The sequence below is a fragment of the Centroberyx affinis genome, unplaced genomic scaffold (assembly GCF_046629955.1).
Source record: "Centroberyx affinis isolate AG114_WGS23_722 - 3 ecotype Tasmania unplaced genomic scaffold, CSIRO-AGI_Caff_v1 ptg003191l_1, whole genome shotgun sequence".
Classification (NCBI taxonomy): Eukaryota; Metazoa; Chordata; class Actinopteri; order Beryciformes; family Berycidae; genus Centroberyx; species Centroberyx affinis.
Genome location: NW_027281234.1, coordinates 1 through 26950, shown reverse-complemented (window position 1 = coordinate 26950; position 26950 = coordinate 1). Strand labels below are relative to the sequence as shown.

Here is a 26950-nt window from a genome sequence, read left to right as displayed (position 1 = left end):
CATTTTTATAAACGTACAATTCATCACAGTTAAAACCAGACTTGGGGACAGGACAGCCAATTCCAGCGCTGTATCTTGCCTTGAGTCTCACTCTAAATCAAGTCCTTCTACAGTGTCTCACAGTGACACACTGAATTTCATCTGTCCCCTGAACCCCAAACCCCCACAAAACACATACATGCTACATGTCTGCAGGCACCTCGGATAAGACAGAAGGATTAGACTGAGATAATGTTTATCGAGACCACAAAGTACATTTTGATGCTGAGTGTTACTGAATGTCTACTAGTCCTGCTGAGTCACTAGACAGCGTATCTCAGATGCCGCTACTGCCCTCGGTGTGTACCGGCAGCTGTCACATCACTTTATCAATAATATAATGGATGGGTGTAGGATGCCCGTGTTAATTTTTGTTCCAAATGCTGATTAACTGTCTCAGAGATCTCATGTTTTGTTGCAGGACTCTCTAATCCTTCTTGGTCCTTTCCAAGGCAGTCACCCAGATGGGCGAAAGGATTCAGGTAGCTCGTTCACAAGCATCAGTTAAGAGCAGCTGGTGTGCAGTTTGACGAATCGTAATATATGGATAGATTAGTCTAGTCAATGAGTGTCACTGGTCGGTCATTCCAGGTGATCAGGAGGTTAATAGATGGGTGTGATTGCCAGTGAGCAGCGGAGGTGAAGTACTAGGCATGCCTGGTCAGTCCTCAAGAAAAGAGCAGTCTAAATGAGAGTGGCGTAGAGAAATGGATAGGGCCTCTGTTTAAAGATAGGAGGAAGTTATGCACGTGTAGGTCCAATATAAGTGCACTGAACAAGTGGAAAAGATACATCTGTGCACACACAGCCTCTCACACATACAGGTATGTACACACGCATACACTCAAATACACAGAAGTGTTCAGTAATAACTGTTAATATGCACAACTTGATTAATAATTTTGCACGATTACAGTGACTATGCAGTCCAACTTCAGGATTATTAATCCCTCCAAACGATCGGTTCCCTTCTCCGTTTCCATGTTGTGCCCCTTTCTCCCTGCCAACTACTGTCACTCCTGTTCACTCCAGCATCTCCCTAAGCAGTCCTGCTTTCCCTAAGGGACCACTACATAAAAACCACACTCTACATCCAGGGGAGACTACAGTATGACTGGGTGGAGCTGTATGTACATGAGGTACAGCCCTATAGATAAAGGGCTGGGCAAGAGAGCAGACTGATTTTAGTCCAGTATGTGGTCTTCAGTTTTCTTTCACCACTCATGCCCCACAAAGGCAGATATAAGGGAAAAACAAAATAGTTCACAAAACGTTCCACGATAATTTGGCAAATGCAGAGAGCACAGGGCATGAGTGTGTATAGAGTATTGTATAAATGTCTTTTTGCCTGCAGAATCCCCTCCTGACATTGGTCCTTCTCTCTTCCCATTAGCAGCAGCAGGACTGACAACCCCGTCTTTCTATACATGTATACATATACATTTATATAATTAATTTGATTTCATTCGAAAAATAACGTCAACTAGCTACGTACGATACCACTACCATTTCATATGGATGCTAATCACCAGGAAACAACCTAGGAGCCACGGAAGATCTAGAAAGGCAGAAGAAAATAGAAAAAGAAAAAAGAAAGAGGCATGAACAGAGAGCATGCTGGGAGTGCTGCTCAAAGCTCTTCGATACAGGGGAAAAAAATAGAGAGGGGGAGAGAGAGAGAGAGGGGGAGGGAAGAGAGAGAGAGAGAGAGAGAGAGAGAGAAGAGAGAGAGAGAGAGAGAGAGAGAGAGAGAGAGAGAGAGAGAGAGGAGAAGAGAGAGAGAGAAGAGAGATATAGAGAGAGAGAGAGAGAGAGAGAGAGAGAGAAAATAAAGATCAGAGCAGAGAAGGCAGCCTCCCTAAAGCCACTGTGGATGTAATAGTGCTGTTCGTCCGTTAATCCGATGGCAGGTTTGCACTGGAATGGTTCCATGTCTTGTCCTGTAGCGGGGCGGGTATCATTACAATCATTTAATGAAATCTTCAGTGTTGGGGTTTGTGAGAACTGTATTGTTGTGTAGGGGCATCCAGCCGTTTTGCATTGAGGGCAGAGGTCACGGTTAGGTCAAAGTTCAAGGGTAGAGTTTCAGTATTCAGCTGCATACTCTGTACCATGGAGCCCTCTGCACACCAGGGTGAACTCCTTCACTATGTCCTTCACCCTCCGCTTGTTCACTCGCTCTCTGCAGGGTGGAGGAGGGGGAGCAGTGGAGAGGGGGACAAAAAAGAGAGAGCAAATACATATAATGAACAAGCTTATGGCAAAAATCATGTGGTTGGCCGACTGAAATGATCTCATTAGCAGACAACCCTCTAAACAAATGTACAAGTACACAGCATGTAAATGTGGGCAAGATACTATAACGATACTGTGTGGATGTGTGTGTTACTACTACTGTGTGTTACCTGAGTATCTGCTGTGAGAAGGTGTCTTTCTGATCGGCCGTGACCCGTGACGAGGGGAAACCCGGAGGCTGCAGTGCCTCCTTCAGCCACACGGACAGCAGAGCGAAGCAGTGCTTGTTCAGACAGAAAAGCACTTCTGCAAACTGGTCCATCAGACTCCGGGACGCTCCGCCCCCGATCCCCTGGAGAGAGAGCAGAAGGGCATTTTACTTTAGGGACAAAATAATAATTACAAGAGAGGAAGAACTGGGACAAGTACATAAGGGCGTTTGATGTGTGACAACTTATCCAACTACAGTATCAGTGAAATATTAAGGCCTTTCTATGATGCAATCCTGCTAATGCTTCTCACCTCCAGCACGGCCTGCACCAGTAGTTTGCCGTCCTCCTGCACCACTCTGGCCACTGGCGGCACATCTGAGCAGCGGGGCAACAACTCCGTCTAAGGCAGACACAGAGGGACAATCAGCACAAAGGAACCTGCTGGTATAATTAATCTGTATATTTTTGCAGCGTTTTTAAGTGTGTGTGTGTGTGTGTGCGCTCACAAAGAACAAGCACGTGGACTTGACTGTTGGAGCCTCGGGAAATTTGAGTGACAGAACTCCTAGAGAAAGGAGAGAGAGGGAGGAGGCAGCGATCAGGAAACATAAACAATTGAAGGATAATGTCAAACACTCACACTTTGTACTTTGGATATTGACAAGCGCGTGTTTTACAGGCAGGGAAACAAAAACACCCGAATACAGTGTGTAGGTATGTGTGTGTGTGTGTGTGTGCATGTAAATGATGTGCCAACTTACCACAGTGGAAAACTGCTTTCACGTCAAGACTCTCAGACAAGAACAAATCGGGCTTCCGTTTGAGGGCCTAGGAGGCAGATAAAGGCATGAAGTAGAGTATATTTTTGTGGGCCTAACCCAGCTGGAGCTGCTTCCCCACATTCCAATTCATATGCTCTTTCAAAATACTGTTCTCCAAAATACCCGCTCAGCCTGGTAGCCGGATCTGACAGCAACAGAAGACCGACAACAGATCTGCCTACCAGGCTATACTACTCTCTCCGTCTGTCTAGGAGAAACTATATCCAAACTCATACAGAGATCCTCCAATGCAGAACTCAGCAGGTATAACAAACAAACTGCAAAAAATCAAACATTCAAAATCATTGGAAACTTAAGTCAAACTAAAGGCAATGGTGGTTTTGGCTTTGTTTCTTTTGAAATCAATTTTATTTGAAACATTACTTTTCCTTGTTTTTGGTTGACTGGATTGAATATGCAACAGAAGTCTGTAAGTAATTAACATGTGCAGATAAAGAGAAATACAACTCATCTCATAATAATGAACTCATTCAGGATGGAGAGGAGAGAGGGAGAGAGGGAAAGGGAGAGAGATGAAGGTCAGATCTATCCAAAGATAGAAAACAAAGGAAGAAGAATGAAGAAGGGAGACAAAAATATAAAACATAAGAGCCATCAGCCAATTGTCTGGACTGATTAATATTAGTTGAATATTAATTCATTGGGGCTTTGATTGGCTCTGGGCTGGAATGACTTCAGAAGAGGACTGGGCTCAGAGACTAAACCGTCACCTGGGGCCACTGACCGGCCGACCAGAACGCCCACCGACCAGAACATTTCATCTTGGGCTCTACATATGCTGATGTTTTTACAAGAAGCAAATGTGAATTCATATTGAGTTTAGAGCACAGAGAGGAGATTTAGAGGAATTTAGGAGCATGACCTGTGACAAATGTCCCATCCATAATTTAATTCTCAACTTGCCATATGTACTCATTTTTCAGTTTTCTAAATTGCATGTAGAGCTGGACAATAATTCAATATTATCGTTTATCGTCTTTCAATACAATCGAATCATGAAATGATGATATTGAGTTATCGCGATACTAGTTTGTTATCTAAATTAATTATGAAACTGCAAACACTAATTAAAATCTCTTACAAAATGAGATTAGGGATTATTTGAAAATTACAGTTTAATTATACTTTATATTACCATGCAGTTAAATGTAGTGAAATTTGATTCAGAGATGTGATTTTGCATATCTTTGTTGTCTGCGGAGACCTCACAACTCCAATCTTGGTGATTTTCATTTTCGGTTGAAGGATTACACGGTCCTCTGTGGCTTGAGAGAATTCTCTGACCTCTTGGGTTTCTGAAACCCTGTCAAAACCTATTGAATAACATCAAAAATGCATTGTCATCAAACTAAAAACAAGGCTGTTTTTCTTAGTTCCTAAAAATTTGACATTTTGTAGATATAAGGTTTTTACCCGACAGTGGCAGATATCGTTATATATTGATAGCGAAATCATTTCTCATGCTTATCGTAGTCCAGCCCTCGCTGAGCATATTGCTAGTGGATAAAGTGAGTGTCTGTAGGTAAAATGAAAACCCTACATGAAATCAATATGATCGTCATGGACTAGTAACACCCAGCTTGTGCGTGGCAAGGTGACTTTGTTAGAATCAAGAGCATTTGAGGAGAGACCCAAGTCTCTCGTTCAAACATTCCCCTAATGTTTCATTCCACTGCCTTGCCTATGTGATGGGTCACACTAGGACCCAGTAACAAAGAACAGAAAGAGGTAGAGAGGGAGAAAAAGAGAGAGAAACAGAGAGAAATTAGAGAGAAAGAGAGAGAGAAACCCAAAGTGAATGAAATAAGAAACCAAAAACACACCTGAGCTTGGAGTTGCATAAATGAATCAACAATATCAGGATGATCCCTGGGTCCTAAAATATAATAAAGATGAAACTTAAGAAATCATAAGAGAATAAGAATAATATACAAACAGCAACTGAATAGATTCAACAGTCATGTGGAAATAAAAGAGAACTCAAAAATATTTCATCGAAATAATTCACACGTGAGTAAGGAACAAAGGGGAGAAAGGGGGGAGGCATATGAAGCTTTGGCAGAGTCTCGGAAAAACAGAGAACAAACAAACAAAAAACAAAAAACAGGCAGAAGACGAAGACATGGGTCCGTTTGGAGAGGAAAAAAAAGAAAGAAAGAAGTAACGAGAGAAAAAGAACAAACCTAAAAAAACAAAAGTGGGTTTGGAGTGGGAACCCAGGAGGCACCTCTGTTACTGTGACAGTTTGGAGAAAAAGGGGGCACCAAACCCGAATGAACCCCCTTACCCATTACCCCAAGGCACCACATCAGCTGATAGCCCACACATGTCCTCTCAGATGTGATAAGTGCCTCAGGGGAAGAGGTTACCGTTAGGGTCCATTCAGAACTGGTCCATAAGATCCCCTTCCCTTAAAAGGCCAACCCATAGCCATCAGTATGAAATCCCGCTCAAAGATCAGTATAGGTTATGAGATCACACCCTCCCTTATGCTGGACACAGACTACAAGACTTTTTTTTTCTAAATATGACAGATTGCCAGGAATGCAAAATTAAACACACAATTCCTAGAGAAACCACTGGGCCTTTCTAGCCAGTGAAGAATCCGCTTTGAGATTCATGTAGTTCAAACATGCCTGATTTTCTCTGATGCGTTAAGATCGATGTTGGAAGGACTCCAACAGCAATATTGGAATAGAACTGAACAAACTCCTGTAGTGCGCGCCCAGCTTTAGCCGTTCCCAGACTCCAAACAAGTTTCCTGCTCAATACCCCCCTCCAGCCCTCATCCACGCACAACCCCTCAAGAGAAAACGGGGCTTATTCAGAGGGCTGTAATGGAGTGACCAACTCTCCTCATGGCCCAGCAGCGGCTGAAGCCATCCTGAGTTGGTTTCCCCTGCTATGTTATCCGGCAGCCAACTGAATAAGCTAGTGGCCACAGAGCTACTGTATATTAAAGGGCACCTGCTCAGAAAAGAAAGAGTTAAGAGGCAGGAGGACAGGCAGCCATTACTTAACCAGTCAAAGCAGGAAAGGAGGAAGGGAAGAAGGGGACAACGAAAAGGGGGGAGGAGAGGCAGACAGAACTGGTACAAGCATCCTTATGGTGAATGTAACATGAACTGGTTGATGTCCAGCTAATGCTGAGTGACAGTCAAACCCTCTGGCCCGGGGGCCACCTGCGACCCATGAGGAAATTTCTGATTGGCTCTTGGACACTTAACAATATGAAATGCATTTTCTGTGGCCAAAATGTTGAAACAGTGATTTCATCCACAACTTCATAAAAAACAACTTTGTGAATAAGCTTTCTAGAGTGATCAATACAGAAAACTTTGTAACTTGTTTACTGCACAAGTTTGAAGCAAAGCATTATGGTCTGAAAATGATTTAATCAATGACCAGTGCAGTGGTAGCGGGAAGTCGAGTCTGCATTGATCAGACGATCATTTGAAACATCCTTACTTCAACACATCGAGCCAACAGCCTAATTTGCGGTTTCACCCACATTGAGTAATGACTGCAAACATTTAAAGGTTGACTGTGAAATCAGTGTCAGATGGCCTCTGACCCTTTGTCATTTTCCAAATGTGGCCCCCGGGCTAAGCTATTTTAGTATCGCTGCTTTGCAATCCAGAAACGCAATAGTATTTCACAGTCTACCCAAGCAATCTCAAAAGGAAATGGGAGTATATGGCATCATAACATACAGAAAATATGAAACAAATTCTTTAGAATTTGTTCACATTCCCTTCTTTCCCTCGGCTACACAGAAATAGGATTCTGGACCCTCTGAAAATAAATATGAACTAAAACTAAACAAATCAATAACAACCAGAGATCTACCAATAACTCAAACAGACACATTTCAACAGTACTGACAGCCCCTCCCTGCTGGACCCCCTACCTTGCTGGAAGATGGAGAGCGTTACCGAGGTAACAAGCTCAAACAGAGCCTTGATGGGTGGGAAGTGGTCTGTCTCACTGGCAAAGATATGCACCATCTGAAACATCAAGACTGCTAATCAGACACTATCAGTACACTATCCATCGACTGCCTATATCCCAAGACAGTGAGGGGTCTGTATTGTGATTAGATGATGCAACATTGCAATTTATTATTCATTGTTCTTGACTTTGATTAGTATTTGATTAGTAGTTTGCAAAATATCACTTAAGCCAAAAAATGTCAGAATCAATTTTATGTGTGACTAAAAAGACGTTAATAATAAATTACTGAGTGCAATTCAAGGGGTTCATTGATTTATTATTTGGTCGTATGTGGCATTGAAATGTAAAAAAAAAAAAAAAAATGCTCAAGAGTCAACTCATGAATACATTACTGTGGGCGAAATTGTTATATTATACTGTATCATTTTTTACCTCCTGTCCTAGTCAGTGTATCGTGTATTAGCTGGTAGACGGCACTTTCTGACAAGGCTTTTAAGATGGCTGTAAAATCTCCTTGCATGTATGCACGTGTGTGTGTGTGTGTGTGTGTGTGTGTGTGTGTGTGTGTGTGTGTGTACCTGTCGTGTGAGGTCCAGGGCTGAGGCCTGGGGTATTGTACTGTACATCTGCCCGAGCATCTCGCTCAGCTGAGACACCATGGGAGCAAAGTCATGCAGCAGAGTCTTCACCGACTTCTCAAAGATAGCGCACACCGCCTGAGGGACAACGTCAGATCAGTAACACTGAAGTGTCTTCGTATCTGATTAAGTGGACGATTTTATGAAAAGCACAGGTGTCATCTGTGCCGAGACATGCTGAAGACTCACCTCTACAACCTGCGAGTCGTTGAGCCACTTGCTGAGCACAGTCTGTATGAGAGCAAACACTTGCTGCAAAACCACCACCACCTGAAACATGGGGGCGGACACACACACACACACACATATACTTCATTATAAACAGAATGGAAAGAAACCATTCTGAACATGGAAAGGAATATCTCTAACTATTGCATTTATACATGGGTTGTCTATGAGCAATAACAGACAGCAAGTGATGGTGTTGGTGTGGTGACTGACCGGGTTTGGTCCAGGTGGGGGTGGGGTTGTTTTGACAGGTGGTGCTGATCCCTCCCCTGACTCATCGTCCTGCTTGCTGATGTCCAGAGTAGTGAACAGATTGGACAGCAGCCCCAAGATGTGGATGATTGCTAGTTTATTGGAGGGATTGGGCTGCAGGGAGAATAAAGAGATAAAGGAAATGTTATTTACCAATGACTCCAATTGAAAGCATAATTTGCTACTGTACAACCCAGTCTCCATTTGACTCATTGAGCGCATTAGTGCCTGCTTTGAAAAACGCCCGCCTTTGAAATCTCCATAATTGCTAAACTATTTAAGAACATACATTACCTTCCAAGCTAGACATACTCCCACAGTTTTATTCTAACCATGTCAACAATTCATGAATAGGTTTTAGAAGAATAAAAGAAAGTCAATCACAGGATGGGGAAGTAGTTCAATCATGTGATTGAAAGAAAGCGATGGCTCCTTCTCATACACACACACGCGCGCACATATACACTTCTCCCACAGGTAACATCGGTAATTAAGGCTTCATTAGTAGAGTTTAATCACTGCTCCGTCTCCATGGTGAACAGTGACAAAAGAAAATGAAGAAAAGAAACATGTCCGCCGCACTCTCTAATAGCTACAGCAACTCCCTTTACCCATCCATCTCCCTCTCAAACATTGTTCATATAGTTTTGCTGTACACATTCCTGAATAAAACTGGACAAGCCTTGTAACACAGATAGGCACCTTTTAGTCACATGTTACTACTTAAACTACTACTAGTAGTACTATATCACTGTTTAAAGGTGTTTTAAAGATGAAATTGTCATACATGATTTATAATGTGCTTTAAAAATTTCATTTTCATAAATCATATAACCTGGAAAACTGAATGACTTGCTGAACATAATTCAAGGTCTTTTATTCTGTTCATTACAGGCTTATTGCACTGATGTAATGCTTGTAATGATTTGTACTGATGTAATGATATGTAAAGTTCTCAAAATGAGCAGTGTGCGCTCATACTGACTGCAAGCCTCATCACGGTGTCTAGACCATTTTCTTGGCCCCCCACCAACATGATGGTCATTCATCCCCAGTATAAATTAACCTTGAAGGTCTCCCCACTAGGTGCCACTATTTGTCAGGCTCCAGAACAGCACCTGATTTCCTAGTCTGATGTAATGGCCATATATCAAAAAGCTAGACAGAAAACAATAAGAAAGCGACAAAGTCAGGGAGGAAGGGAGAGACAGAGAGACAGAGAGAGAGAGGGGGGGGGGGGAGACAGACAGAGAGAGAGAGAGAGAGAGAGAGAGAGAGAGAGAGAGAGAGAGAGAGAGAGAGAGAGAGAGAGAGAGAGAGAGAGAGAGAGAGAGAGAGAGAGAGAGAGAGAGAGAGAGAGAGAGAGAGAGAGAGAGAGAGACAGAGAGATGAAAAGCTTCATCTAAACTGACATCTCTATTCACCCAGCAGAGGTCTTTGCTGACGGTGGAACAATGGATCAGGAGAGAAAGTCTCCTTCGTTCCGCACAGATAATATCAAGCGCTTATTTTTAGATAATGTCAGCTCCATATTTGTAGCATCCAGTGTGAAAGTCTGTGCACCCAGGCTTCATTAGACCTTGACATTTAAACAGGGTAAGTAATTTTCTTCATATCACTGCGTGTGTGTGTGTGTGTGTGTGTGTGTGAATGCAAGCCTATGTTTGTCTAGGCACCTCTTCATTTTCTGAATACACGTTCAGCATGGGTGTTCTCTCTCTTCCTCTGGTGGGGGCGTGTGTGTGTGTGTGGTGGCTTGGGTGTGTGTGGGTGTGTGTGCATGTGAGAGAGAGAGAGAGGGTGTGTGTCTTTTTGGTACTGCCCTGTGAATCACTAGCCCATGGTGCAGGGTCAAATCCAATCTGGTCCCGCAGAGAAATGTTCCATTACAGAGGCTCCACACAGACACAAGGCCTGCTCCTATGGCCGGAGTCCAAACTGTGCCTGCTGTGTGTGTGTGTGTGTGTGTGTGTGTGTGTGTGTGTGTGTGTGTGTGTGTGTGTGTGTACATGTTGTTCTGCTTACGCACCGTCTCGTCTGCTAGCTTCTCCAGTTGCTGGATGTAGGGGTGATGAGGAGAGTGGAGGTTTCTAAGGATGTCCTCCACTGGGAGAGCAGAGAGCAGGAAACCGAGAGCCTGCATCAGCCACATGCACTGACTGGTCTGCAAGAAGAGAGGATCAGAGGTTTTAGAGGCTTTTTAAAAAAAAATTTATTTAGTCATCGATAAAGTTCTGTCCAGGTAACCACAAACACTTCTTACATCACACACTGTGCCATCCTTAGACTACAAACTTATTACATAATTCTTTCATAACGTTGACTCTAATGGATATAGCACTGTCACTTTTGAGCCGAGTGCCAGACAGACAGAGAGAGAGAGAGAGAGAGAGAGAGAGAGAGAGAGAGAGAGAGAGAGAGAGAGAGAGAGAGAGAGAGAGAGAGAGTGAGAGAGAGCGACAAAGAGAGAGAGAGACAAAGCACTGACCTTGTGGATCTGCTTTATGAGCACCTCCTTGAGAGAGGAGAAAAAGACAGAGAGAGATGGTTAGTATTTTGAGGACACATCAAAACTTTCTCAATTTAGCCATGAAAGTTTACTCCAAAATAATACATCTGAAGTGATTTCAGAGAGTAAATATTTCTAAGAAGCAGCAACATTAAAAAAGACTGCAACTCCTTAGCCTTTTAAAACTTAAATATAACACTGTCTTAAAACTGATTATCATTGGTTCTGATGTTAGACTAGCTGGATGGTAGTATGTCTAAAAAGGTTGATACACACACATACCTGAGAGACGGCTACTATGTTGGTTGCGTAGGGCGGCAGGTCGTATTTACACTCCCTGCAGATTTTCTTGAGAGTGGAGACAGAGGAAACAGAAAGGTCCGGGTTCCCTAAGGCCTGTAGCACCAAGGGCAGGACACTACTCAGCATCACTGGGTGATCTGCCAGCCACTCTGCTAGAGCACCTAGTGGGGGATTAAAACAGTTCATAAGCTGAATGGGAAGCCATTAGTGTGCTTTACTGAGCTGAAACAGTTCTCAGTCCTGTGCTGTCTTTTTCTTTTAACTACACTTCTTTTGTGTTAACCTTTGTGAAATGTGCTGAACTCCAATTGAAACTCCAATAAACTTGAGACTTGTGTGTAAGTGTCTCACCTATAGTGAACATGACGGTGTCCGCCAGTTGGACATTGTTGATGTTGATTCTGGGGATGAGTCCTATCAGGCCTGGGATGACGTCCGAGTAATTCACATCTATTGTCTCTGCTATGGACTGGAAGCCGTACAGCAATGCTTCTGTGTGCTGGAGGGAGAGAACACAGTCAGTGTGTGTGTGTGTCTGTGTGTGAGAGAGTTGAGTGAGTAAGAGAGTAGTGTTGTAACAATACCGAAAATTTTACTTTGGTACTTGTACCAAGGCAAAGTATCAAGGTTTTGATTCTAAAATGTTACTGTGGCAGAAACAAAATGTATGAAACTCAAACACCAAAATAAGATAAATGTAACCTAAAAAAAATACTTAAAATTGTTTAAATACTACAAAAAAGTGTTTCCACCAAGACATATTTTGCTGATGCACAACAGAGTGACGCATATGATTATATAAAGCCACCTGGAGCATGATTGTTTGGTAAAAAACATATAGTAGATTTTATCTGTGTATACATACTATGTTTTTACAATTCTTTATATTCATACAGTGTGAATTTTATGCAAGTTGACAAGAGTATAACGATGTGAAACACTTTACATTTAAGCACCGGTCCTTAAACATAACTTAAAGCTCTATAGTACGGTACAGTTTCTAAAATCTGCTACAATACTTTTTCAGTCCTGGTGCTCCAAGCAGCTCTTAGACAGTGAAAATACTTCACATTTGTCTCTTTGCTTGTTATCTCCAATGTTCTTTATTTGAGTGGGCATGTGTATGTGTGTCTGTGTCTGTGTATGTCTCACCTACCTGCCATGACGTGGGCTGTTCTGTGTTAGTCAACAGTCTTCCTAGTTTATCATACAGGTTACTAAGCAGCTCTGCTCCCAGCATCTCGTACACGTACATGAGTGTGTCTGAGATATCCACCCTGAAGGACAGACATGCAAACACACACATTTTAGAGGCGAGAATATCTGATAATCTACCTGGCAATCTTAAAACCTTATCTGGTTAATCTACCTGACAGACTTAAATCCTTTCCGTTTAACACGCACGTAAACAAATGCTTTTCTGTCTATCATCTGGTCCGCAGCCAGACAGTAGTTTCTGCCCTCTCAGCTGCCAGATCAGTGAGAGTGTATTAGAGAAAAACACACTCATTTGCTGACCAATCAACCTGTCAGCAAGTAATTTCTGAAACACTTAGATCATCACTGAGACGCTGGCACACAATAGTGCGCCGCAGACATAGGCATATGCACAGAAAGACGCTCAGTCACACACACACACACACACACACACACACACGCAGACACACACATACCTGTAGATCCTGAACTGCTCTTTCTCGTCTGAGGACCAGGATGCATACTCCTGGTCAGATGGGAACTGGGCTTTGTGCAGCAGAACGTCCACCAGCTGGAAATATACCGGCCTGTAGACCTGCAGATACACCGCCTGCCTGTCCGACTCAAACGACATGATTTCATCCTGAAGACGGAGGAACAGAGAAGGAGAGGCAAAATAGTTTTGGGTCCAGAACATAAAAGATTATTTATGCACTTCATAGACTAAGAGCGAGGGCTTATAGTGAATAGTCAATGGCTGTGGTGCAACATTATCACATAAAAGACAGACCCAGAGGAAAAACATGCCAGTGGGATACATAATACTCCCCTGCTCATAGATTCCCATTCATACTTTTAGATTGGCAGTGAACCATATCAAATATTTTTTTGCTAAGCTATCATGATGTTCACTTTGTCAACTACATTTCCCCCTACACAGGATCTGATTTAACTATCCCTTGCTGTCTGGCTGAGCATGGACGTAGGAACCTAGCTTGGATGTTAGTGGTAAAGCAGGTGGGTGAGAGCGGGTGCGTCATTGGGGATATCAAGCAGTCACCTCCCACCATGCTTCATTGAACTGGACCCAGAACGCCTACAGAAGGCTAAACAGTAAGTTCTTGCATCCCAGAGCCACACCCACTCTCAACACTGATCATCTACATTAGCTGGCCTTTATCCACACTTAGACTATTACAGTGAGAGACAGACTGGTAGCAACAATCACCAGTTAGCAATATGTCGCAAGTACCCGTAAGTGGCCCATGTGCAGCGGGGTACGTACTTGTAGTGTGTACCAGAATGTGAGTGTGAGGGAGCTGGTGGTCTCGTTGACTGGGTAGTGGCCAGGGATCCCCGTACAAAACATGATCATGTTGACTAAAGCCAGGAAGCCCTGCCAGTGCTCCACCTGCTCCAACAGAGTCCTGCAGAGATGAGGGGGAGAGGGTTAGAGTGAAAGAGAGAGTGAGAGAAAGAGAAAGAGAAAAAGAAAGAGAAAGAGAAAGAGAAAGAGAAAGAGAAAGAGAAAGAGAAAGAGAAAGAGAGAGAGAGAGATTCATCCAAACTGAACTGACATCTGTATTCTACCCAGCAGAGGAGAGAAAAGAAACAAAACAAAAAGAGTGAAACAGATGGGAAAGAGCAGAATCTCTTGACTGATTTGACAGTCGTACAGTACAGTAAGTACATGGGTACACAAGGCCTGTCAGATGCTAAAATGGGGGTGGGACAACAGTTTATATGGAGAGTGACCAATAACACACACACACACACACAAACCTGGAGTGGTTCTCTCCCAGTGTGACGGCGATGCGGCAGATCCCATGGCAGGTCTCCATGTCTCCGCTCTGCACAGCCTCTCTGAGCTGCTCCTGGAGGGCCAGCACTTGGGGAACCAGCTTCAGCAGGGTGTTCACATATCTATACTCAAATACACACACACACACACGTGCGCACACACAAGCACACAAACACCAGAAATGACAGTTAGGAGCCTAGTTCATTTACAAAACATGAGTTAGCAACTCATACAGTGCTGTACATGGGAGGAGAACAACAACACAAAGCCCAGCCGGGGGCCTCTGATAGTGAATACATAACTGACTCACACAGCTCACAGCTGGGTTTGTGTATTTACTGCCTCTCCTCATGACAAGTGTTTATTTCAAATCAAATCTCAGTCCGAGTCACTCGAAACTTTGATCCTGCACACCCACCCCAAAAAACCCACACATCTACCAGGGAACCGGAAAATCTATTCAAGGCTCCTACTAAAAGCTGCACCCCACTGCTGTCAGTTATTATGCCGTCTTCTTCCTGCTGTCTCAGCCATTTACAATTCCCTCACTCCAGCTAAAACACATGCATGCGCGCACACACACACACTTACATACGCACATGGATGCACAGGCATACACACACACACACACACACACACACACACATCTGCTCATGTGACATCAGACTCGAGAGCAGTCTTCCCGTCATCCTTTATGACAGCAAGTGAAGGGGTGACATTTTGAGATGAAGGGCGTACGTGCGTGCATGTGTGTCTTGAATGTCGCTGAGAACATTATGTGTACGTGTGAATGCTATAAATGCAAACCATATGATGTGTGTGTGAGCCCTGGGGGGGGGTTGCATGGTATGCAGGTGTCGTTCCATCCTTCATGAGAATGTCGATAAGGACGCGGGTGCAAGTCAATGAATATTCATCAATGACAGAGCAAGGTTGTGTGACTTCACCAGGATTAAAAAGAAAATAAGGAGACAACCTGAATACTGGTGTAGAGACTCATTTTTTTTTCTTGTGAGCAAACTTTAGACCATTATGCATTCTACGCTTGTATGTTGTGGTTCGACTCTAAATCTCTTTCAGAGGCGGCTTTAATGCTGTATTGTTCAAACAAACAAATAAATGGATGAAACCTTTAAAAAAAAAAGGGACACTGATATGGACCCTGTGTTTTGCAGGTTAAATGCATCTCTTGCCGCGGCCCTCGACAGCATTTTTATTATACAAATTTCCCATGGGCCCTCTTATGAGCCGAGAAGCCATGTCTGCGATCCTGTGTTATGAGGCCAAGTCCCCTACTCAGCAGCCCACGCTGATTCAGCCATCTCTGGAGAGCTCCACCCTGCTGTGAGTACAAGTCTGGCTCAGGGTTTCTGTTAGACATTTTTTTTTGCCGGCCAACATGGCTGGTAAGATGTCAGGATTCTGTTTTAAATAGGCTAGCATTAACAGCAATAAATAATTCAAACCAAATGCAATGATCCAACAAATGCATTTTATTAACAGTCGAGTCAACGGAAAGGAAACTTTTTTTTCTTGCAGGTCTTTTGGCTGTCAGTGATATGGTGGAAGAGTGTAACGGCCATCACGCTCCTCGTCAGCTCGTACTTCTACATTGTGTATTCAAGTACTTTTTAGTCAGAAATAACAATACGGACCCTGAAACAAAAGTATCTTTTTTTGTGACTATTTTGGAAACCAAGTGGTACAGAGCCAGTTTGTGCTGCAATGGCAGAATAAAAACGAAAATATTCACATCAGTTTTGTAATTGAAATCATTCTAGTTGAATGTGTTTATTGGCTATCATTGCACTGTGGCTATCATGTAAAATTCAACTTTCCAATTTATTTTTAACACTTTATTAGAGCGCACTCTACCCGTAATTACAATATTTCCAACGGCATTTGAAGGTAGCATCAGCTTGCTACTGTAGTGACAGTTAGGGTTAGTGTAGAAAATCTAGGAGATAACGAGGTAAATATTGGACTTTTTATACCCACAGTGCAATTGTTTGGCTTTAGAACACTTGGATTATGCTGCACGAGCTGTTTGGAGTAATTTTATGGTCAGTTAATCATCATTTGATTACGCTTTTGATTGATTTATTTAGTTGTCACATTTTCCGCTGCACATTTTGGCTGACAACGTATTTATCTGTCAGACAGCTGTACATTTTACCAGCCAAAAACTGTAATAGACCAGTTAACGGAAACTCTGGTCTGGGTTTATCTAATCGGCCTGTACCTGTGTTTGTGTGTGGTTGGCCTACATCCTCTGGGTTTGACTGTCTGACTAACTCTATGAGAGCCGATTGCACTTAGCTTAGCCCTGTGTGCGAGTGACTGTGTGTGTATATATATGGAGGGCAGACTGCACTCATGCACTCAGAAGATCATTCATTTTTAACGAGGCGCTTTGGAGATGCAGGTCGTGCACTCTTAGCTTGGGGAGGGGGATATTGTGTGTGTGTGTGTGTGTGTGGGGGGTGAGATTAAAAGCGCAGAATGGATTTGTATGTGTGTTTCCCTCTCATAAGAGATGACATTCTGAGCATTCCTTGGAGACTGTCTGCTGCAGTCTCCCCTTCTCCAACTCATGGTCCTCCTTTCTCCCCTCTCTTACCCCTCTATTACATATTACACTTTCTGCCTCCCACTTGACTCCGCCTTTATCCCCCCACACCCCCCCCCTCTCTCTCTCTCTTCCTCTCTCTTGCTCTCTCTCTCTCGCTCTCTCACCCCCTACTCCCTGCCCCCCTCCCCCTCTCCCCACCTCTGATCCCCTCTGCAATTACTGCAACACTCCGAGACAGGGGAAATGGGTTGCCTGGCAACAGGATGCAGCTGGACCAATAGCATCCTCCCAAATGAGTTGACTGTAATGTGTTTAAACAGAGAGAGAGAACAAGAGACAGGGAGGAGGGCTTAGCAGGGATGGGGAGAGAGGGGAAAGAGAAGGGGAAGAACAGAGAGAAACAGAGAGGTAGAGAGAGAGCGAGAGAGAAGATAAAATAGATAGAATAGACAAAGAGAGCAGAATCTACAGGAGGAAGAAGAGGCGGGCAAAGACTTTCTAAGGAGGAAGAATACAGAGAAAACCCTTCTACCGTGTCTTCTGATAGATTCATTTCTTTTCCTTTTTCTCTCACTCATGCACACACGCACAAACGCACACGCACAGCAAAGACAGTATAGCCCCACTAATGTAACCCCATAAATCACACACTGTTATGCTGTCAAAAACACAGGCCCCATGTGGCTCAGTGACCGTACTAATGAGAGGGTCAAGACATTTGGGAGGACTTGACAAACACACAGAGGCACGCACACAGACATGACTCAGGGATATGTGATCGGCAAACACAAAAAAAACAGGAAAAAAAAATACATTTATTAACAATGAATGGGCATTAAGTGTCCAAAGAACTGAAATCAAGAAATAAGAAGAATCTCATCCATGACTAAACTACTCTGTCCTCTAGGAAAACAGCAACAGCTACTGAGGCTGAGGATGTTCTACCTGTAACTCCAACGCCATTAATTCTCCTCCCCACCATCTGCTGTGTGTGTGTGTGTGTGTGTGTTTAAGCTGACTTGTCAGCAGCAACTTCATAGATCCTACGTGCCTGTGAAGCAGTGCGGGGGTATGTAGGATGAAGTCTCTTATTCTCACACACTTTCACACCTTCCCCTGCCCTCTTCGTCTTTGCACCCCATCTCTCCCACCTCTCTGTAACCCTATCTTCTCTTAGCATCGCCCTGTCACCCCCGCCCTCCGTCCCTCTCTCTCTCTCTCTCTCTCTCTCTCTCTAGGGGAGGGGTAATGGGTGCCTGCCATGTCTGAATCAACCGGGGCATGATGACATCTCTCCATGGCTCTGTAACCATGGCAACGCCAGCCAACCGAGAAATGCCGCTCTCCTCCCCCTGGCTGTCAACTTGCCCTGTATCAATCCCTCCCTTCCTCCCTCTCTCCCTTCCTCCCCTCCTCCCTCCCCTGATGCCCTTCCAATGCCCACTCTGTCTGTTCCCTGCCCTTGGCTTATGCATCTCTCTCTCCCTCCCTCTCTCTCTCCCCCCTCTACCTCCCATTATACCGCCCCCTCTCCCCCCTCATTGTTATTTTTCTATGTATCATCATCATCATCTCTTTGTTGCCCATTGTCTTCTCATCCTCACAAGCAGCTCTTTCATGCCATCTTATCCTTATTGCTTTCTTCAACTGTTTGGGTCCACACGCACGCACGCACACACACACACACACACACACACACGCACACACACACGGACACAAATGCACACACCTTTGGGAGTCGGGCTGTGAGATGGCGTTGACTATCGCCTCTACCGCGGTGTCGAAGAGCTCTGGGTCGGGCAGGGCAGTGAAGCAGTCCTGCACCAGGCCTTCGCTCTCACTTAGGGGCACATCCAGCAGCACCCAGGATGACAGGCAGCGCAGCACGCGAGCTTTCACTGCCCCGGGGCTGTCCGCCCTTCGCAGCAGCTGCTGCAGCAAGGGACACACTGACCCCCACTCACGGCCCAGGGCCCCCCGCACCTACCGGGAGAGAGGGAGATAACCAGGGTTAGATGGTCTATTGTTAAAGTCCCTATGAAATGAACTCCTGTTATTTTTATTTCCTGGAAAACAGAGTATCTTTAATGGTGACCTCATGCTGCACCAGTAGGCTTAAATATACATTTTTAACTAATAAAACCATCAAATATAATTGCCTTTCTCTCGCTGACTCATACTCCATTGGTTTAGACTTTTGAATGATCCCTCACTGCATTATGTCCCACCCCAACATTCTGTTTCAACACCAGATGCATCAAATCAAGGAAGTAAAGACGCCATTCGATGGGGTCTTTAATGTTTCCTCTGCCCGACCAACAAATTAATCTGAAGACTAAAGAAAACCCATGAATATTGTGCTTAACTACAGCTCAGCATTTCTGATCTAGAGCTGTAGCTCCACACAGATTAGCTTCCACCTCCTCTGGAGCGTCCCATACCTGTCCCTTCCTGTACTGCGGCAGGCGGCTGGTCTGGAACTCCTCAGGCAGGACGGTGAGCAGCTCCAGCAGTGCCAGGCAGCGTGCCCGCCCATCCACCCCTCCCCCTTCCTCCTGGAACACCCGCACCATCTCCGCCACCGCGCCGGGCCAGGCCTCGGGCATGGTGTTGAGCGCCAGAGAGGCCAGGGCCACGCACAGCCGAGTGAGCACCATCTTGGAGCCGGAGGAGAAGCAGGCAATCTGGGAGAACAGCTGGGTCTTCAGAGACTCATACTGGTCTGTGGGGATGTCCGACCAGTAGCGAGAGATCTTCGTGTGGAGCGCGCTGGCGCCAAAGTACTGGATCTCTGGAACCTATGGGAGAAGATATGTTGGACACAAATGCTGCAAAATGTTGTTTCTCCTCTTTGTGTGTGTGTGTGTGTGTACCTGTGAGTGTGTATGTGTGTACGTCATACCTTATCTGGGCTGAGCAGGGCCCAGCAGAACTGCCAGGCCTGAGGAGAGACCTGGGCCTGCATCAGCCATTTCTGGGCCAGATTCTTGTTCTCTATATTGGGATCATAGTACAACTGGTGGAGAGCCTAGGAGTAAAGAAGAGAGACAGAAGAAAAACCTGAGTGAGAGGTGCAAAGAATCCATAAAATATATGGCTACTGAACCTTGAGGGGGTTTAACAACTTTGTATTAACAAAGTCCATGTGAGCAATGTTTACAACTCCACTCCACACACAAATGACAATAGCGGGTGTCGGGGATAACAGACCAACTGAAAGAAGACAGTCTGTTAAGTCTTTGTACGGTGGAAAGAGCTTGCTACCTTGAGGAATGTGCATCTTTTCTCACTCACAAACAGGCAAACGCACACGCATGCACAGATATTTTGCCTTTAAAACCTGAACAATGGAGAAAGCAATGACCTGAAAACAGCACTCTCTGAAGTACAGCTCTGAGTAATATGAGTGCTTGAGCGCAGGGAGGACGAGAAGGAGCGAGCCAAAGAAAAAGGAGATAAAGGGGGAGTGTGGGAGAGTGAAATAAAAAAGAGGGGAAAGAGGAAACATTAATTAAGCAGACACCTCTAATCCTGGCAGTACTAGAGGTTTAGGCACCGCTCTGCTAAAAAACATGCTTTCTCCTCTCTCCGTCTCCCTCTCTTTCACACACATGTACACGCTCAATGAACCAAAACCGCTAGCTGCCAGCACTAAGTGTCTGACAAACAACACAAAAAAAAAAAATCTATTCACTCATTCAGCTTCTGATCCTTGTCTTTACCCCCCGCGGCCTGCTCACATCAATTCCTCCACCACCAGCCGGTCTCTCCTTTTTTTTTCCCCCTCTCTCTTCTCTCTCTCTCCATTCACCTCACTCCAGCCTCAACTGACAGTCCAGTTTCTCTCCATCCCTCCGCTCTCTATCCTCATTTCAGTCTTCCTCTAACATCCACCCTTCCACTTTCATTTTTTCCCCCCATTGCTCCATTAGAGTTGCTCAGGCTGTCTAACTAGGGAGGATGAATAACACTGTAAAGAAACGATGATGTGTTACAGAGTAAGGTGATGCAACTGCCGCTGTAGAGAGGAACATCAATACAACATCAATGCCTACTGGAAGCAGAGAGTCTCAGGTGGCTTTCTCTCCCCGTCTACAATCCTGCAACGCAATTATCTGTCTCCACTTACTGTACGAGACTCTGAACACGGCTGGCTGGGTGTTAATGAGCCTATTGTTCACAGAGAGTCAGGTGGCGTCGGTGCATATGTGTGTGTGTGTGTGTGAGAGAGATATGCACACACAAAAAGCAGCAGGTGTGTATGTGCGTGACTCACATTAGCTCTTATCAGTTAGGTCTCTCCTCCACAAACATCGAGCTCTCCCATTGGTGATGTTTAGCTGTCTGTAAGTATGAATCTTCACAATTTCAGGGCGGTTGGAAGGAACCCCATTGCACTGATTCAATAATGTACCATTTTTTCATTAAAACAGGAGAGATTAATGAGGAGGTTGAATGACAGATAATGTCATGATAATGATCAAATATGAATTTGGTATTGTATTGTGATTTTGGTAAGGTCTCTGTATGGATCATTATCATGCCTTCATACCAAAAAGCAACAGACTGGTTTCTTTATTCAGAGCTCTGCTCTTCCCTCTATAAACGAGGCTGTGATATCGGAGATCAAAGCAGCAGTGGATCATTACTGCAGTCCACTGTGATTGCAGACCTCTTCTTATCAAATCCCAAACAGCGCCGTGTCTGTGCGCGTGTGTGTCCGTCCTTCCTAGGCTCATATCAAAGCAAAAGACACAAAAGTGTCTGTTCATTTTGCTGCTTTAATCTTCTCACAAAGAACTGCTGGCTGTCTCCTGCTAGACATCTTGCGAGACATGTAGCAGTTCATGAGGCCAAATGCTTGTAATTGGCCACTAGTAATTGGTTTCCTGGTGTAGATGAAGAGCAACAATCATAAAAAATTGCAAAAAAGTATACACACCCGTAGATACAGTAGAGTTGATAATTGTAGCAACCACTGAATCTACAGATGGCGGCAACCTGCCTAGACCACCTGGCTTCACCTAAGGATGGCTTGCTCTTGGCAGACGCTGTCAAAGGTCATCAGCCTCCTCTACACTCCTTTCACAACAAGAGGAGGAGGGGAGGAGGGATGCAGGTAAAAAAGCATCTCTCTGTTAGGCAGATTCACCATCTGCTCTCACCATGGATGTGGCTGGTATACACTTGTGCACTCAGTCCCAAGCCCTGGAGAATAACTAGTCTAGAGCCTGAGCTGTGTGAACATATGCTATTTGAAGGTAGAAGGGCTATGTGTTTGGTGTGGTGAGGGTGGGGAGAAAAAAACATCATGGCCTACAGTTGCTTCTTAAAGAGAGAAAATAGAAATAGAAATAGAGACCATTTAAAAAAGTGAGGCAAGGAGAGGAATCAAGGCCTACATGTAAAGCTACATTGAATGTACAGAATATCAGGGACACTAACTCTTTTCATGATGAGGTGAATCTAGGTAAAAACCATTGTCCCTTATTGATTTCCCTTATTAAATCCATTACCGATCACAAAAGGAGGAGATGTAGATAAAGAGAAGCAGATGAGTTGGAGGAGGATTTTTAAGCTTTGAGTATATTTCACAGGAATCTTTCTTCACCTGCATGCTCATGCGTCATAGGTACACAAAACAGCACACACACACACACACACACTCACACATGTACATTTACACATGTCTTTGGACACTGCCCTGACACGCAGCAGGCGGCGGCATCTCGCTGCCCTAGGTTCACTGTGTTCTTGAGCCATCTGTCCGCTAGAGTGTAACGCTCAAAGTCATCCTAGTAATGAGAAGGCAGCCGCTACTTCTAATTAACGCTGCAGTATTGATGAAGGCATCATCACACCGCTGACCCATCGAATCCATAATAATAACTGTCAGAATCAAAGAATATGCAGAGGAATGAAGACTAATGAGCAGAACAGTAAAGAATAGTTTGTGTTTGTGTGCGAGTGTGTGTGAGGGTGTGCGCGGGTGGCTGTTGACTGCAGTCGGCCAAGAAAGAAATTAAAAGAATACCATGTTGCCAATAGCGACAAAATCCCAGCACCGCATGAAAGATACAAGTGTCCACACACACACACAGAGCGAAGAAACTCTTCCACCAAGTATCTTAACATGCAAACGTCAGCTATATAGAAAATTTCCCTTTCCACATAATTCAGCAGACTGATTAGCTAGTCACTTAATCAATAGGCATGATACGATACCTTGTGTCTGCCTCCTAAAAAAGAAACCAGAATCGATAGAGGAAACAAACAGTTGGGGTCAGATTAGCCCAACTGTATCTCATGTAACCTACAAGACCCGTGCTTATGTTTAAATCTGTCAGTAAGTGGATGGTAATGCTCATGATCCCATCTTTCTCCGTCTCTCACTGAAATAGCCTCTCCATCCACTGCAAAACTACTCAATACAGCACGCAGCATTTCTCAGTGTCAAATTCCACTGCCCGGCTCTGTTCTACATTATACTTTAGCTGGCAGGCTGGATCCGTCTCCTCCGCTTTTAAGGTCCATAAAATAATTCAATATAAAAGGCTACGCTTGCTATCGCGTACATCTTACTCTAACTTGACTGGAATTAAGTTTCCAATCCTGCCGTATATAAAAGAAGTGGCTCACAAGCCAAGAGAGAGAGTCTGCGAGTTGTGTAATGCTGAATGGGCTCGAGATAAAATCCTCTGTGGGCGGCAGGGTGACCTGGCGGTTACGCAGACCGTCCCGTTATCAGGAGGCCAACCGCTGTCAAAGTGCCCTTGAGCAAGACTCTGACACTGGCCGACCCTGAGCTGCGCAGCCCTCTGGCGGTACAGTACTCCTGTGCCTCAGAGGGATATGCAAAACAACAAAAAACCTCACTAGTGCCCTGAATTACCCAGAATTCCTCTTGCTTGGTGGATAGATTTCGATTCTCGACGAGGCTAATTATAGTCAAGCGGAAATGTAAGGCAGTATACGTAACCGTTCAACACACACAGATACTGACAATGCAGCACTGTGTTCGACTGACCCCGAGACCGAACAAAAGGCTGTCTATCGGCCACACACACACACACACAAGTACAGGGCCAGGAACCATCATCTCCACCACCAAGTATACAAACACACACACACTCTTTCACATCCCACTGCGCTAGTGACAATTCTGCACCGCTGGTCTTTTTGTGAGTTCACTCCTTTAGCAATGGCTGTCGTTCCTATCCACTTATGGGAAGCACAATTTGGCTTTCTATTGATTTCCGGTTCCACACTGCAGAGATGTTTGATGGTGGTGTGTGTGTGTGTGTGTGTGTGCTTGTGTGTGTGTTTCCAGTTACCTGCTGCTGTGACTGTCAGGTAGTGAAGATAATAAAATTACCAGCTGCGTCTCAGACTTTTCAAAAAGCATTAAGCTGGTGGTCTGACGCGGATGCTAATGTGAAGCTCTGGTTGCACTCAAGAGATTCTGAGGCAGCTTATCGTCTCCTTCCCATTAGGGTGGATGAACACCAACATCTTGCTGATTCTGTTACTAATTAAGCACAAAGATGCCATCTTAGCTAAATTAACCAGGAAGAGGGTGCTGCAAGTAAAATAATATGGAAAGGAAAAAATGACATGGTATTTTAACTCCAATCTTCTTAAAACTTTTAATAAAATAGCCCTCTTGGCACAGACTGAATGCTGACACAGGCTTTCAGAGGATCTGAAAAGGTACCTTCAACTTTTAACCACTTAAAAAAAACTAATAAAATTAGAAGAAAATGTCATGACATTTTCTCAATAGGCTTCATTGTACTGTAATCCAATGTCGCACGAAGAGGACGGGAAGATCAGTGAGAACATCAGTGTTTCCTCTGCAGTGATTTTTTTTTCTTAGCAGTTCAAGGGAATTTGGGTGTTTTTCACACTAGTCCCTGCTATGTTCCCACTTTTTGCTCTAGCGCAGGTTTTATTAAAGGTGAAAGGCACCAAGTCTCAACACTGCCCTAATATTTGATCTATGATTTAAATGCAAAAAAATCACTTAAATTTCCCCATCCAAATATGAAAATAATTTGAATGATCTCAAAGAAGGGTAAGAGGTAATACTCACCTAGCAATTATCCTTTAGCATTTTGACAATGACACTGCATAAATTTTAAGCAACTCTGACTCAAGGTGAAAACGCTTTGTTCAGACTTAATTGGATTTTTATTCTCAACAAATCATAAAACACATCAAATATGTGGTTAATGACATGGTTATGCGCAAGAACTTCCTGATAGATATTTAAAGATATAACGAGTATTATGAGGAGACTAAGATTACGCAGGTACTAATACTTATTATAATATGAAAAATTACGCCTAATATTTTAACATTAAATGAAAAACAATCAGACTTGTTTAACATGAGTTCAGATGTAGCAGTTTAACCAAATGTTGTTATCGCTGTGATAGAAATATAGATAGAAATATAAGATAAGAAAAATCTACCTTAAATACTCCCAAAACCCAAGAAAAATCACCAGATTTGATGAAAATTACATGTGAGGCTAATCTGTGAGGACTTAGTGTCACTTATTTAAAAAAAACAAATGACACACTCACACCATAATAGAACCTCTATTGAAGAGCCTCCCATGTAAAATGAATTAGATATTTTCTTAAAAGGTATATGACTAGTATTTTCTCTCAGATTAGTCAACAATGAACAATACAAGAGAAACTGTTTTGCCTTTTCTTTCTATCTTTGCTACTAGTGGATATACAGTACACACACACACACACACACACACACACACACACACACACACACACACACACACACACACACACACACACACCACCACCACTCCCTCCACCTGTAGAAATGAGACACAAAGCAATGAGAAACAGATTATCTACAGGGAGACAGGTCCTCTCTCACTGTTTACCATTCTTCTTCTTCTTCCTTTATTACACCAGAAACTATCAGAGCCACCAAACCATTTTACCCTATACAGGAATTTGCTTTCTCTCCCACCCAGCCTGCTTCTAATCATGACTGTCGCATCACCACCCTCCCATCTCACCCCCGCCCCCGCCCCCGCCCCAACCCCCTCTCCCCTCTCTTCTCTACTGGCACTGTCACAGACATCACCCCCCCCCCCCCCCCCTCCCACCACCACCCCTCTCCCTCCATCCCCCAATCCATCTCATCACATCAACTCTGCTCTTCTACAGAAACACCTTACCTCTCTCTCTCCTCCCTATTGTCTCCCCACCCCTCCCCTCTGGCCCAAGTCAGTGGCCACCCAGCAACAGGGAGATTCATCACAGCAACCTAGCAGCCACAGTCAAGCGTGTGCGCGCGCGCGCACGCGCGCACACACACACACACACAGAAGAACAAGACCTAGACACGCATTTCACAGTGACAGAGATGGAGTGAGTTCACTGGTGGGCTACAACCTGCAGGACCTAAATAGTCTGCCAGTCTGTCCTATTTGAGTTTTGGTCTTATTCTCTTGTTCTCATCTGATCTTTCCTTTCTTGATGATCAGTTATACAGTCAAGGGTAATTTGAAGACATGAGTACAGATGCTACGGGGAGAGATGAACTGGATCCCTATATGCCAACATAAAAACATTATCTCCCCAGACCAAAGTAGTACTGAAAATGATTGCATGTTGTGGCTACCTAGCAAATTAATGCATCTCAAGCCGTCTCTCACATCTCCTGCATGGCCACTGCTTTGTATCACAAAACCCTGATAATGTATACGTTGACTGGTCGAAAGACTAACCTTCTCCACGTTTTCCACTGTGAAGTCCAGGGCGTCCGGTGTGGTTGCTATCCTCCCCGGTGTCTCCATATCTCCGCTGACGGAGCTGTCAAATGATCAGAGAGGAGGAACAAATTCAGGAGCTAGACAACGTTAAATTCGCTTTCTTGTTTATGCCATTTCCAGAATATTTCCAGAGTAGCAATCGGAATCTATGAGCTTGATCGCATCCCAAATTAGGCTTAATGATAACACAACAAGCTAACCGGCAAGCTAACGCTAGCTCGCTTACTTAAGGAGCAGGCTAGCTAACGTTAGCTGACGCTAACTTACTCTATTGGAAAATACCTTAGCAATAGCTAGCGCTAATATGCTAGCACCAACTAGCTAGCAATGCATGTAACGCTATCCTAGCGCCAAATA

The 26950-nt window shown here is 44.2% G+C and overlaps 1 protein-coding gene across 1 annotated transcript; it reads right to left on the bottom strand.

Moving 5' to 3' along the window:
* Window positions 1-1830: 1830 nt before the first annotated feature.
* On the bottom strand, window positions 1831-26632 carry LOC139660016 (importin-13-like). The gene is made up of 22 exons (XM_071538052.1): window positions 26549-26632; window positions 19685-19810; window positions 19224-19580; window positions 18512-18765; window positions 14192-14332; window positions 13695-13836; window positions 12886-13052; window positions 12369-12489; window positions 11564-11711; window positions 11192-11373; window positions 10889-10915; window positions 10430-10564; window positions 8362-8514; window positions 8110-8190; window positions 7861-7998; window positions 7239-7335; window positions 5152-5204; window positions 3248-3314; window positions 2993-3051; window positions 2797-2886; window positions 2445-2626; window positions 1831-2221 (listed from the first exon to the last, which is right to left on the bottom strand). Exons 1-22 carry the CDS (start codon window positions 26615-26617, stop codon window positions 2125-2127), a joined length of 2886 nt encoding a protein of 961 aa, XP_071394153.1. The 5' UTR covers window positions 26618-26632; the 3' UTR covers window positions 1831-2124.
* Between the last annotated feature and the right edge of the window lie 318 nt (window positions 26633-26950).